This window comes from Megalops cyprinoides, chromosome 2 (assembly GCF_013368585.1).
Source record: "Megalops cyprinoides isolate fMegCyp1 chromosome 2, fMegCyp1.pri, whole genome shotgun sequence".
Classification (NCBI taxonomy): domain Eukaryota; kingdom Metazoa; phylum Chordata; class Actinopteri; order Elopiformes; family Megalopidae; genus Megalops; species Megalops cyprinoides.
The window spans coordinates 24355856-24367500 of NC_050584.1; the positions used below are offsets into that span (position 1 = coordinate 24355856).

Below are 11645 nucleotides of genomic sequence, written 5' to 3' on the forward strand. Positions count from 1 at the left end.
CTGGCCCAGGGGGGTGGGGATGCTGGGAGGCCGCACAGAGAGGAGCACGCCACCATGTTAGCAGCTCATTTGTCATAGCTCCGGCCCCGGGGCGGACACGCCAACACATCGATGATGCCATTCGTCAGCATGCAGTTCAATTCCCCTGGGCCACTGCTGTTGTACCCTTGGGCAACGTACTTAACCAACAATTGTCTCAGTAAGCACCTAGGTGTATCAATGAGTAAAACTGTAACCTATGTAACTTGCTCTTAATAAGAGCGTCTGCTAAATGACAATAACGTACTGTAATATAATGGATTCCAATCAATTGATCTGTATCTGTTTGTGTACATGAGTTTGGGCCTCAGCAGCCCCGCCTCTTTAGTGCAGGTCGAGGTGCAGTCTCTGCTGAGGGAGGGGCTGGATGCCTGCAGCTCCGCTGTCACTCTGACGCCGCGGTCTCCGGATGCCGGGCCGTGACAGGGCCACCTCGGGGGCAGAGCGTACCCTTCCAGGGGACCTTTTCAGCTGACAGGCAGCAAGCCGCAGAGCAGGCCCTGAATCTGTCACCACCTCCCCTTCCCCACCCACCTAACGCTCGCATGGCTGTCACCGAAGATGCCTGCTGTCTCTCACACACACACATACACACGCGCACGCCCACACACACAGCCACACACACGCACACATGCACGCACACTCACACACGCCTGCTCATACATGAACATACATGCACTCATGCAAATACACACACACAGACACACATTTGACCACATGCGTGCATGTACATGCACATATATACATACACGCCCACACATGCACACACACACACGTGCGCAAGCACACACACACACTTTCACAAAAGCAAGTGCATGTATGCACACATGCACCCACATGTGTACACATGCTTGCAGTCCCACACACGCACGCACACACACACACTTGTGTGGGAGTGTACACACCCTTGTACTGTATGGTGAAGGGGGGGCGGAGGGGAGGGCACTTGGTTGAGCATGCCCATTAGCAGGCGACTCCAGCAGGACTCCGGCCACATCACTCACCTGAGATTCCCCACCATCCCCACCGTCATCTCCAGTGTTTACAGTTCCTGGAATTCCAACAGTTCTCTAATCCCCCAAACACATGGAAACTCTATCTGCCAGCCAGAGGGAAGAGGAGGCTGATGGGTAAACTCAATCCCCTCCATCCCTCTCTCATGCCTTCAGAACCAATGGTTTTAAAAACCAAATACAGCCAAGTTCCATTAAAGGACAGCAGTGTGGTTTAGTGGTCAGGAGCAGGGCTTATAACCAAGAGGTTGCTGGTTAGCTAGGGTGCTGCTGTTGTACCCTTGAGCAAGGTACTTAACCCACAATTGCCTCAGTAACATATCCAGCTGTATAAATGGATAAAATTGTAACCTACTGTAAGTTGCTCTGGATAAGTGTCTGCCAATAATGTAACGTGATGTAAAGGCAACAGTGTCTTCTGCACCTCACACCCCCACCCCCGGCCTACTCTTCCTCCTTTGTGTCTTTGCACAGCTTGGTGCATTTCCTGTTCTGTTGTTGTGTTGCTTGTGGCCATTTCTACAGTTCCAGGTTAAGAATCCATTAATAGCCTCCCAGAGCAACCCACAGACTCCCTGTAAAACTGCATGCCCGATAGAGATCCTGATGTCATCACAGGATGAGAAACACAGCGAAAGGCTTAAAACACTTCATATTCTTCGGAAGGTGGAAATCTACAGTACCATGAGCTTGGCTCATGTTATAAGATTGATTTGGGGTGCACAATTTACAATCTGCTGAGCACCCCTTCATACAGCTGGGCATTTACAGAAACTAGCCAGGGGTCAGGGGTTCATGGATGTAACTGCAGTGCAACACCAGGGAACCCAGCAACCTATCAGCTGTTTCCAGCAATAAGGCACAGTTCCAAATTCAGTCAACCTGGGAACACCTCAATGCATAACTGTGCTCAGCCTCATTGGCACTTCAATAAGACAGACTGCAGTGCCATCGTCATCTGCATTTTTCTTACACCATCTGATTGCAGACCTTATTCTGCTGGTTTCCACTACTCCCAGTCCAGGTGATTGGCTCACACACACAAGTGATGAGAAAAGAAGAGGTGGGCTGAAAAGCTTTTCATAAGGATTGCTCATCTGGCGTCATACTTTTGGGAAGCGGCACAGAGGGGCAGCCGCTTGAGACAGGCCTTACAAAAAGCAGAGGCAAGACAGCTGAAATCACTCAGAGTCAGGGGGTGTGGTGGTGTGGGGTGGGGGAATCCTATTTTGACCACTTAACTGCAGTGTTTTCTCCCTCAGGGCTAAGGTGAAGATCACCTCTGTCTGTTTTTACAAGGGGCTAAAAAAGGGCCTCAGACGTTACCGCTGCTGTTGAGACAAACAGCTAAGCGCACAAATGTGTTGGTGGCAAAAGTGAGGCGTGGTGGCCATTTGGGCCGGTGCCCAAGCAGCACCCCCGCATGTGGTGGGGGGGGGGGGGGGTGGTATTTGGGGCAGGGTGAGAGCAGCTGACAGGGTCACGCCGGGTGTCACCGACGGGGAGGAAGTGGGAGGGACAGGCTGTCGGGAGAGTCGCGAGTGTAAACAAACAAATGCTAATGTCAGCAGGGCGAGCTCCAAATTGCTCCGCACCCGCAGCTAATGGCCGCTCCAGCCACTGGCTGAAGGAGCGCCTCGACCCTCACCTCTGGCTATTGACAGCGCAGCGATAACAGATAAGAGGCACAATACTTGTCTCTCGAGGCAGACATTATTACTCCTGGGTCTGCCCTGTGCAAGTGGACCCCCTCTCTCTGTTTACAGTGACACACCGAAGTGGTGCTGGAGGGAACCGTGAGGTATCCTTTTTTTTCGGACTGTGGGAAAAACAGAGCTGTGTGACGCAAAGCGCTCTTCCAATAATCAGCAGGCATTAAAAGCAATCAGCGAAAGGGTTATCAGCCGAGACTTCCTCGGCCCAACTCAACAGAGCTGCCCGATCCCCTGTTAAGGATTAGATAAGGTTACGAGGTTGTCCGTGTTTAAGTTCAACGCCTGCCGGAGGTGCCTACGAGAGCTGCTCTTTTTCTTCTCAGCCGGAGTAAAGGTGAGCTCTTTCTTGTTACGGCATTAGTTAATGACACACATTTTCTCCCATAATGTGTTACGGATATAACACCCTGCTGTCCGGCCTTAACTACCCATTAACTGATGGTTGCTGTGCATTAGCATATGCCGTTGTGCCGAATGCCAGGCGCCGGGGCGAGTCCAGCGGAACGTCCCCTTTTTTCTCATGGGTTAAACAGAATCCCATCACGCTGAGGGTGAATTTATTTCACTGGCGGCCCCTTCGCCTCCACCCCACGGCCTTCTGGGGAAGAAGCTAATTTCCTGGAGGCATGTCTCTTGCAAGCACAGAGGTGAAACATTAAGCTGGACGCTCCACCATTCAGCCACTGTGGGCAGGGTGACTTACCTTCTCATTGTCTCTGTGGCAATGCGATTAACTGGTTGTCTGTGAAAGCTCAGAGAAGTGGGGGGGGGGGGGGGTGGTGTTTCTGTGTTTGAGGGGGGGCTCTTTCACAAACAACAGGGCCAAATGTAACAATTAGCCGGGTGAGTGGGCTGATAATTCCCCCATTAATTTCACTGGGGTGGTTGTCTGACTTACCACTTCAGTGGGCCGGTAGTACTTGTGATCCACCCTCACATGAATTCTCCCCGTCTCCTGGCAACGGCCCACCTCTTTCACGTCCTTACCTTCCCACCTGCAAGGAGAGAGATACAGCTCTTCGTCACAGACTGCAACTTGAACAGTAACTTACCGACATGCATAGCGCTCAGTCACAGTACACAGCTTGAACAAAAATGCACATGGTGCACAACAATGACCATGTTTTCCATGTGTGGACCCTACAGACATTGCCCTACATTAAATCATCAACTCTCACACACACACAGTAACATCTTACATAGCAACAACTCCAATACTACAGAACAATACAGAATAACACTGGTACAATGAAACTGATATGACTAAGGGCTTTATTACATTTTCATGGCAAAAAGAATCTGCTATTAGAACTGGGTTTATACAGTATATGTCAGTTATCTATTGGGTCAAGCCTGTGATTCATTTTAATCAATATAATTAAGTATACTCACTATCCTAGTTAGCCTTTTGGGGAATGGCATTTAGGGTGGTTATTTCAAATTCAAGTGGATTATTCACCGAAAAGAAAAAAAATATTCCTACAAGATGAAAGATAAAATCAACAAAACTCCCCACACAAAAGGAAAGATAACTGTCAATCCTTCGGTGGCAGGTGATTGTCAAAGAAACACATATATCCTTTTTGCCCCACAAACTGTCTCCACAGCATAACAGTGTAAAAGTTAATCACGCTCTGTAGCTCTGTAACTGTAAACAAGCTTCAACAGAACATCATAAAATCTCCGAGGGGGAGGCGTGTGAGACAAGGAGTCGGCTAATGGCCCTGCACTCCCTCAGAGAGAAATACCTCAGTCTCACATCAATACCATTCAATCAGCGAGCGGAGCGATCCTGAGAGGTCACGTTGCAGACAGAAAAGTCATTAATTACCGCTAAAACTCTCCAGCGTGAGCAGAATTCTGAGAAGACGTGCTTTCCGCAACCTGTTCTACAATGAGGGGGAAATGGCGAAGGTGAACTTAATAATAACGAGTAAAAAGAAAAACAAAACTATCCGACACAGAAAGAAACGGAACACACGGTCGTAAATACGCCATTGGCAAATGACGCGATCTTTTTAAACTACAAATTCAATTTACCTGCTCTGTCATTTACAAATTATAGTTATCAACACCTCAAAATTACAGCAGGTCACAGCTACTGGGGGTAATTATCATCTATAAAATTGGCGATTAAATCTCGTTAAATGCAACACACCTTTTCCTTTTCAACTGGAACTTGATATACAATTTATAATATTTCTATAGTCAAATGGATCACAATATATCCTCTGTGTTGGAATAATATGTGTAAAAGAAAAATATTCTCAGCGACCGTCTGTGTAAAGCAACATTTTAACCTGTGTTTCAAACACCCTCCAGCTGAACAAAAAAAAAAAAAAGATTTATTTTCATTTATGTCACGCTGATCTTGTTTTAGCTGCTGTTATTGCAATCAAAATGATCCTGTTCCTGTCGCCCTTCTGTTTTAACCATTCTACCAAACTTTCTTTCTTTGAAGCTCTTCTTATCTCCTTATCTTATCTTCCTCAATACTTATCTCTCCACCATCTCCCCCTGTGATTCTGCATGCCAGAAAAAAAATCACGTTTGCTCTGTGGTGGAGGAAACTGAATTATGATGATTTTCCCACCCCCACCCCACCCCAAAGGAAAAAAAAACATTCCCAAATTGAATAAAGTTTATAAAACGCTGCAACACTATTTTTGCTGCTGGACACTGCTTCTATTAGCTCACAAACACAAACATGTTAGACACCACTGTCAGGTGTGCATCCAAAACAAGCACGGCATTTTTTTAACAAGTAAAAATGAGCAGTCATTCCGGTATTAAGTTCAATGGCACTCTGGAGACTGTGGTGGCTGTGTTTTAAGGGAGAGTTCCCTTTTTATAAAGAGAAGTGTCAAATAGTGCCAAATAAACACGCGAGTACTTCCCGAACATACAGAGAAAGAAAAAGAAACTCGTGTCGAAGTCACCGTCCTGTAATTATGGGGAAAACCTCACAACTCAACTGAGAGAGAGAGAGAAAAAAAACATGACAAGCGGTGAAATGCGACTGAACCAGTGTGAGAGTAACCGGGTTAGAAATCAGAGGACTCCCGCAGGGCCCAGCAGCTTGTCGTTATGTCTTCGATGCGACTGCCCGACATCAAAGAAACGCTTTATATACAGGTGGTCTTTCTGACGTTCGGGTGGGATTAGCACGTCGTTTTGAAAGTGAATAGAGAGAATTCCAGCACTAATCTCGCAGCGCGGGCTATGCGGAGCGGCAGAAAAAGAAAAGAAAACAAGAGATTATGTATTAAAAGCTCTCCGCAGAGGTCTCATGCTCTTGTCTTTTGAGAGACGGTTGTCTCTTCATTCGTTCGCCGGGTGTTTGATTGCCCTGACTGGGCAACAAAACGTAGCAGTCATGACACGAGTATTCGTTCCACAGTCTACGATTGTTGCTGTGTAACCGCAAACTGATTAAAGTGACAACCAGAAATGCGAATTATGGACGATTTGCTTAACTAAAAGAAGTGCTGAACATACTTATGGATGTCAGTAAATGCATTTAAAACACTAGATGCAAATTAAATACAATTAACTTGACACACAATTTTCTTGAGGTCTCCTTGATCATGGTGTCTGGCAATGCAACTTCTAATTGTAGAAAATTGTATTTATCTAACAAGACAGTGCCGCTGCTTTTTAAAAATGTCACTGTAGTTAGCAACATGGCAGATCCAACATGCACAAAAGCTCATGCACATGCACTTACACACAAAACTACACACAAGCCTGCACACTTATACACACCCACAAACAGGAACACACACACACACACACACACTAATCACATACAACTTGAGTGCTTCAGGGCCGATTTCCTTAGTGTGTTACATTTATTGTTTTCCTTGGTCCTGACTCGAGCAAAATGTTTTTTTTTTTGCTCCTCTGGTTCTCAGAAGCGTGCAAGGAGAGAGAGATGGTTCAGATTGGGCCGGTTACCTTTCTATAAGGAGCACTTAAATCCCATGCACCACTGCAAGCCGAACGCTGTGCCAGAATCAGTGGGCCGGCTGGCACCGCTCCGCCGTGGGTTTATTGTTTTGCTTGGAGAGGGCCAATAATCCACTGCACCTTGGGGAGCCCTCTGTTGCATCACATGCTGCTCTACTTGTCTTAGTGTTGAGCGACAGGGAGCAGTTTGTATAATCTGGATTTTCCTGTTATTAAATATCTTACTCGTGACATATCCTGGTTTAGGCAGGAATACACGATTCCTCTTATTTGCCATTTGAACTAATCCAGGAAAAATAGCTTGCAGTGCTAGATGGAAACCAATTTGCTTACACGAAGGTATTTTTCGCAGGCCGGTCTGGTGAGGGACTGCAGCTTTGATCCAAGGATATATCCTCTTTTTAAGCATAGGGGATTTTCGACAGTGTTTTCTTTGTGTGTTTCCGGGCTGGTACTGAGAGAAAACGTGCACAAATACTAAGGAGCGTGTCTAAGGTAACAGTAGGAAGCAAACAATCAAAGAGCTTGTAATAAGGTTAAACCACGTTGCAAAACTGCAGGGGAAAAATTGCATCCAAAAGCAAAATCAATGAAGTGATTGACAAATGCAGAAATTCTGTGTTTTCAATGGGACAAGAGAGGAAGAGAGTAAGTGCTATATGCAAGGAGCGCATGTATTTTCAACATGTGTCTATCCAGCTGAGAGCAGTGGGAACTCCTTCTGGCTGAGATGAGCATCGCTGCAGGGGTGAGCTGGCCAAGGGGGGGTGAGCTGGAGGGGCTGGGGTTCATCATCTAACTTCAGCCATTACTCACAGTGCGCGGAATCCGCTCCGCGGTCACATGCAGACCACTGGATATCGGCCCAATTATCAGACAAATCCCGCTCTGATTGAAAAGACGCGATGAGTTAGAGCGAGAGAGGCGGGGGGGGATGCCCTGTACTCACACGATCGTCTTCCCCACGTGCTTGAAGGCTTTCTCCACAAACTCGCGGACGCTGTGGACCTCCCCCGTCGCTATAACGAAGTCCTCGGGCTGCTCCTCCTGTAGCATCAGCCACATGGCCTGCGTGAGAGAGAGAGAGCGAGGGAGAGAGACAGAGAGGGGAAAGGAGAGAGAGGGAAGGAGAGGGAGGGAGGGAGGGAGGGGCAGAGAGGGAGAGGGAGAGGAGGGGGACAGAGAGCGAGGGAGAGGGAGAAACAGAGAGAGGAAGGAGAGAGATAAAGACAAGATGAAAGATTGCGGATATTGGCAGTGACACCAGAACTAAACTGGAGACATCTCAGTGCACCCGGGGTCACTCCGCTGTCTCCGCAGCCAAGCCGGCCCCCGGAGCTAAGGGGCCAAACGCGGCCACGTCGCTCCCACTGGTGGGAGGACCACAGCGCTGTCGTAGCTTCTGGACATGAATCAGATAATGGAATGCCTTTTTTTTCCCATGCTCATGAGAGATGTCAGAGAGGCTTTTTACGATCCTTAAAGAGATTAAAACGATCCAACACTGCTACTCCCTGGTTAAAAGGAGAGGCCAGCGGATGGAGAGGAGAGAGAGAGAGAGCACTTATCCAAAACACAAGCTGCAGGCTCAGACACTCCAGCGACCACAGTGTTAGTCCATCATGAGAACTAGACCATCTTCCAGATGGAATAAGCAGCGCAACACATAACGGCTAATGCCATTACACACGCCTATAATACAAGTGAATTATTTACGGGCTATTGACTAAAGCTACCCCCGCATTAACGTGTCCAAGCAAGACAAAGGTCAGACCAAAAGTTCAGAATTCAATTTTACAAAATCACGTATGATGGGGAAAAAAGGCCCTTCCAGTACAAATCCTTGAGGTTTACAACCTACAGAGCTGAAACGTGTGAACAATGCATTTCACAAAATGTTATTCTGATTCTAAACAACAATCTCACGTAACACACAGAATTTTATCTGTGAGAAGATAATATATAGAGTAGACAAGGAGATGTTTTTTATAAAGGTGACAAGGGGAGGTGACAGCCTCCAGAACCGGGGACCGTCCGATTCTTTCTCAGAGGATTTCGGCCTAGAAGGGCCGTCCCGCGAAGCCGCTGAGAGTTAGCGGCTTATGTGTCCTTTCCTCACCGCTAAAGTATTCGGCTGAATACGAGCAGAATTAAACCGACACAGCCCAAGGGCAGTCTTGGTGATTTCCTGGACCAAATGCTCGGAAATGCATCGCAGGCGAACCAGTAAACAAACACATAGCTGAGCAAACAGGAATCAAACCTAAGACTTCGTGCGCAGGGAATCTCGCATTCGGAGTATTAACCTCTGCCCTTCTGTGCTATTGTCATGGTGATCCTCATGGGAAGTGTACTGGGGGAATGGAGGGGACAGTCGACTCAAACCAGAATTTAAGCCCAGGTCCATATATATTCAATTATACGTCAAGGTATGTGTAAATGCAGCTAGGGCATATGCACTGCAGTTGGGCAAGTGGGAATTACAAATTTACACAACTAAATGTGCAAATTTAACCTGAAGCGAAGGTGAGACATCATACACTTCTACCTTTGTTTACAATTTCAAGTCACCCGAATTTCAGGGCACATTTTTTTGTATTCAAACAGAAAGAAAATGATCCAGGGTACCAGATATAGTAGCACGTGTTCTTATTTCAGCAATGGAACTAGGACATACAAAAGGGTGAAGAAAAAAGACTATGTACAGTTATTTATGGATGAAATACAAGCATACTCATGATAACCACATGGGGTGTACAATTCAAGAAACCTGCTATCCCTGTGAAGGAACGCAGTCTTACGGAACCCACAATGTCGAGGCTTTCAGAGCTGATATGGTCAAATATGGACACCAAAAAATGACAGGATTATGTTTAGCTATGATTTGTTTTTCTTCAAACTCAGTTATGCTTGGGTTCCACATTTACATCCATAGACCAATATAGGGCTGTTTTCTTTGCTAGGAAGAGATACAAGCACAAGACCTAGCTGCCAGTCTTATGCCTGAATCATGTACACTCGGAGACATCAACAGATCATTTGCAAATATTTATGAAGCGCGCGTGCCAAGAGGTTAACGCAACTGACGTTTACCAGCGGATGGCCTGTAAGCTTTTTCTCAAGAAGGTAACATGAAAACAGCAGAAATGATTTATTTGCAGTGCTGATTTTGAAGCATGTCTGATCCACCCTGACTCTGACCAAAAAAAAAAAAAAAAAAAATGAAACCCAGACGTGACAATGATTCGGTGGTGTTCAGAGACAAAGCTGGCAAGTGTCACCTGTATTCCCATGCTAGCCAGCTCGAGCTGCTATTCGCTCTTTGCGCACTCAAACACAGGGCTAAAAGTGCACATCAGCATGTTTCGTACCGGCCAGTTGGAGCCTGCGCATTTTGGCAAATTCGACAAAACTTTTTCCAGCTGCTATATTCACTGGCATAAATCACATGCAAATGAGATACAGAGGCTGCTCAGTCAGTGACCTCACTGGCTTCTCAGAGCAGGGATTACAATGTTGAGGACAATGCATCAGAGCCAGCACAATAAAAAAAAGTCCTTTAACCCTCTCATGGACATAGTACATTACATTACATTATTCTCATTTAGCAAATGCTCTTATCCAGACTGACTTACATAGGTTGCCATTTTTACATGTTATCCATTTATACAGTTGGACGTTTACTGAGGCAATTTTGGGTGAAGTACCTTACCCAAGGGTACAACCTCGGTTCCCCAGCAGGGAATTGAACTGGCAACCTTTCGGTTACAAGCCCTACTCAATACCACTACACCACACTGCCGCCTAATAATACTGCACGGAGACTCGTTTTAATTTCACAGACTTTAAACCTTTTGATTTCAGTTATTCCCCTACCCATGCTTTCTTTGGACCCTCAGGAACAAACTGTCTCTGGGGGTACGTTGTGTTCAGTGAGTCACACATTGTTCAATGCTAGTGCGAGCCAATTCTCCTACCACACCCTTCAGGGGCAGTTCTGAATGCTGAAAAGAATGAATTATGGATAAATTAGTCACTAATGTTCTTTGCATTTATGGATTACTTGAGCGGAAATATCACTTTAATCAAGACGTACAGCATAATTTGTATCCATAGTGCACATGGAACAACAGCAGCGGGGAAACGCATTCTTCAGTGGAAACGGATTTAGGTAAATTTGAATCACTTATTTTGCATGTGTTTTGGGGTGTTTATGTCCACCCTCCATTAGTTATAATTTATTCAAAATTTATAACATATTTTGTAAAAGAGTAAGTCAGTCACTGAAGTACTTGTATATGTCTGTGTACAGTCATGAGTAGACATTCTAACACTGACTGATAAAAAATACTGAGGAAATAAACACTGAACATATTAACTATATTATAAATTCAAGATAATATGGGCTGAAGCATGAAAACACCACACTACACCACAATATATTATCAAATTTGTGTGTCTCATTTCTGTTTGCCCCACTCAGCATAAACTGATATAGTTTCTATTTATTCTTATTGTACACTCTCTGTTATCTTATATACCATGTAATTGTGTATTGATGGATACTCAGCCATTCACACAAAGCAAAAACTAAATTCATCTTTCGTCTATTATTTTGAAGTAACAAGATTAAAAAATATATGCGATGTGTGCTTGAGAGATAATTATTATGATAGTAACTGTATTACAATGAGAGAAACAGTATTTTTACCTCAAATGAAATACAGAAACAATGCAGCAAATGAAATATACCAATCAGAAGTGTCTCCTTAATCTAGACCACAGGTAAAACTGACTGAAAAGAGAGAGAGTGGGCCCAGACCACACAGAGCAGTGAATGTACACCTCGTGAGATGCTTCTGCTTCTTCAGTGTAACCCTGCCGTGCCGTTTGACCTCCCTCGCATTCC

At 45.6% G+C, this 11645-nt stretch overlaps 1 protein-coding gene across 2 annotated transcripts in view; it reads right to left on the bottom strand.

Moving 5' to 3' along the window:
* The window catches only part of gmds (GDP-mannose 4,6-dehydratase), a 263585-nt gene that overhangs the window by 33912 nt on the left and 218028 nt on the right, over window positions 1-11645 (bottom strand). For both annotated transcript variants that reach the window (XM_036522630.1, XM_036522629.1), the window contains 2 exons: window positions 7686-7804; window positions 3666-3762 (listed from right to left, as the gene is read on the bottom strand). In XM_036522630.1, coding sequence (XP_036378523.1) covers window positions 3666-3762; window positions 7686-7804 — 216 coding nt within the window. The remainder of the gene's footprint in view (window positions 1-3665; window positions 3763-7685; window positions 7805-11645) is intronic.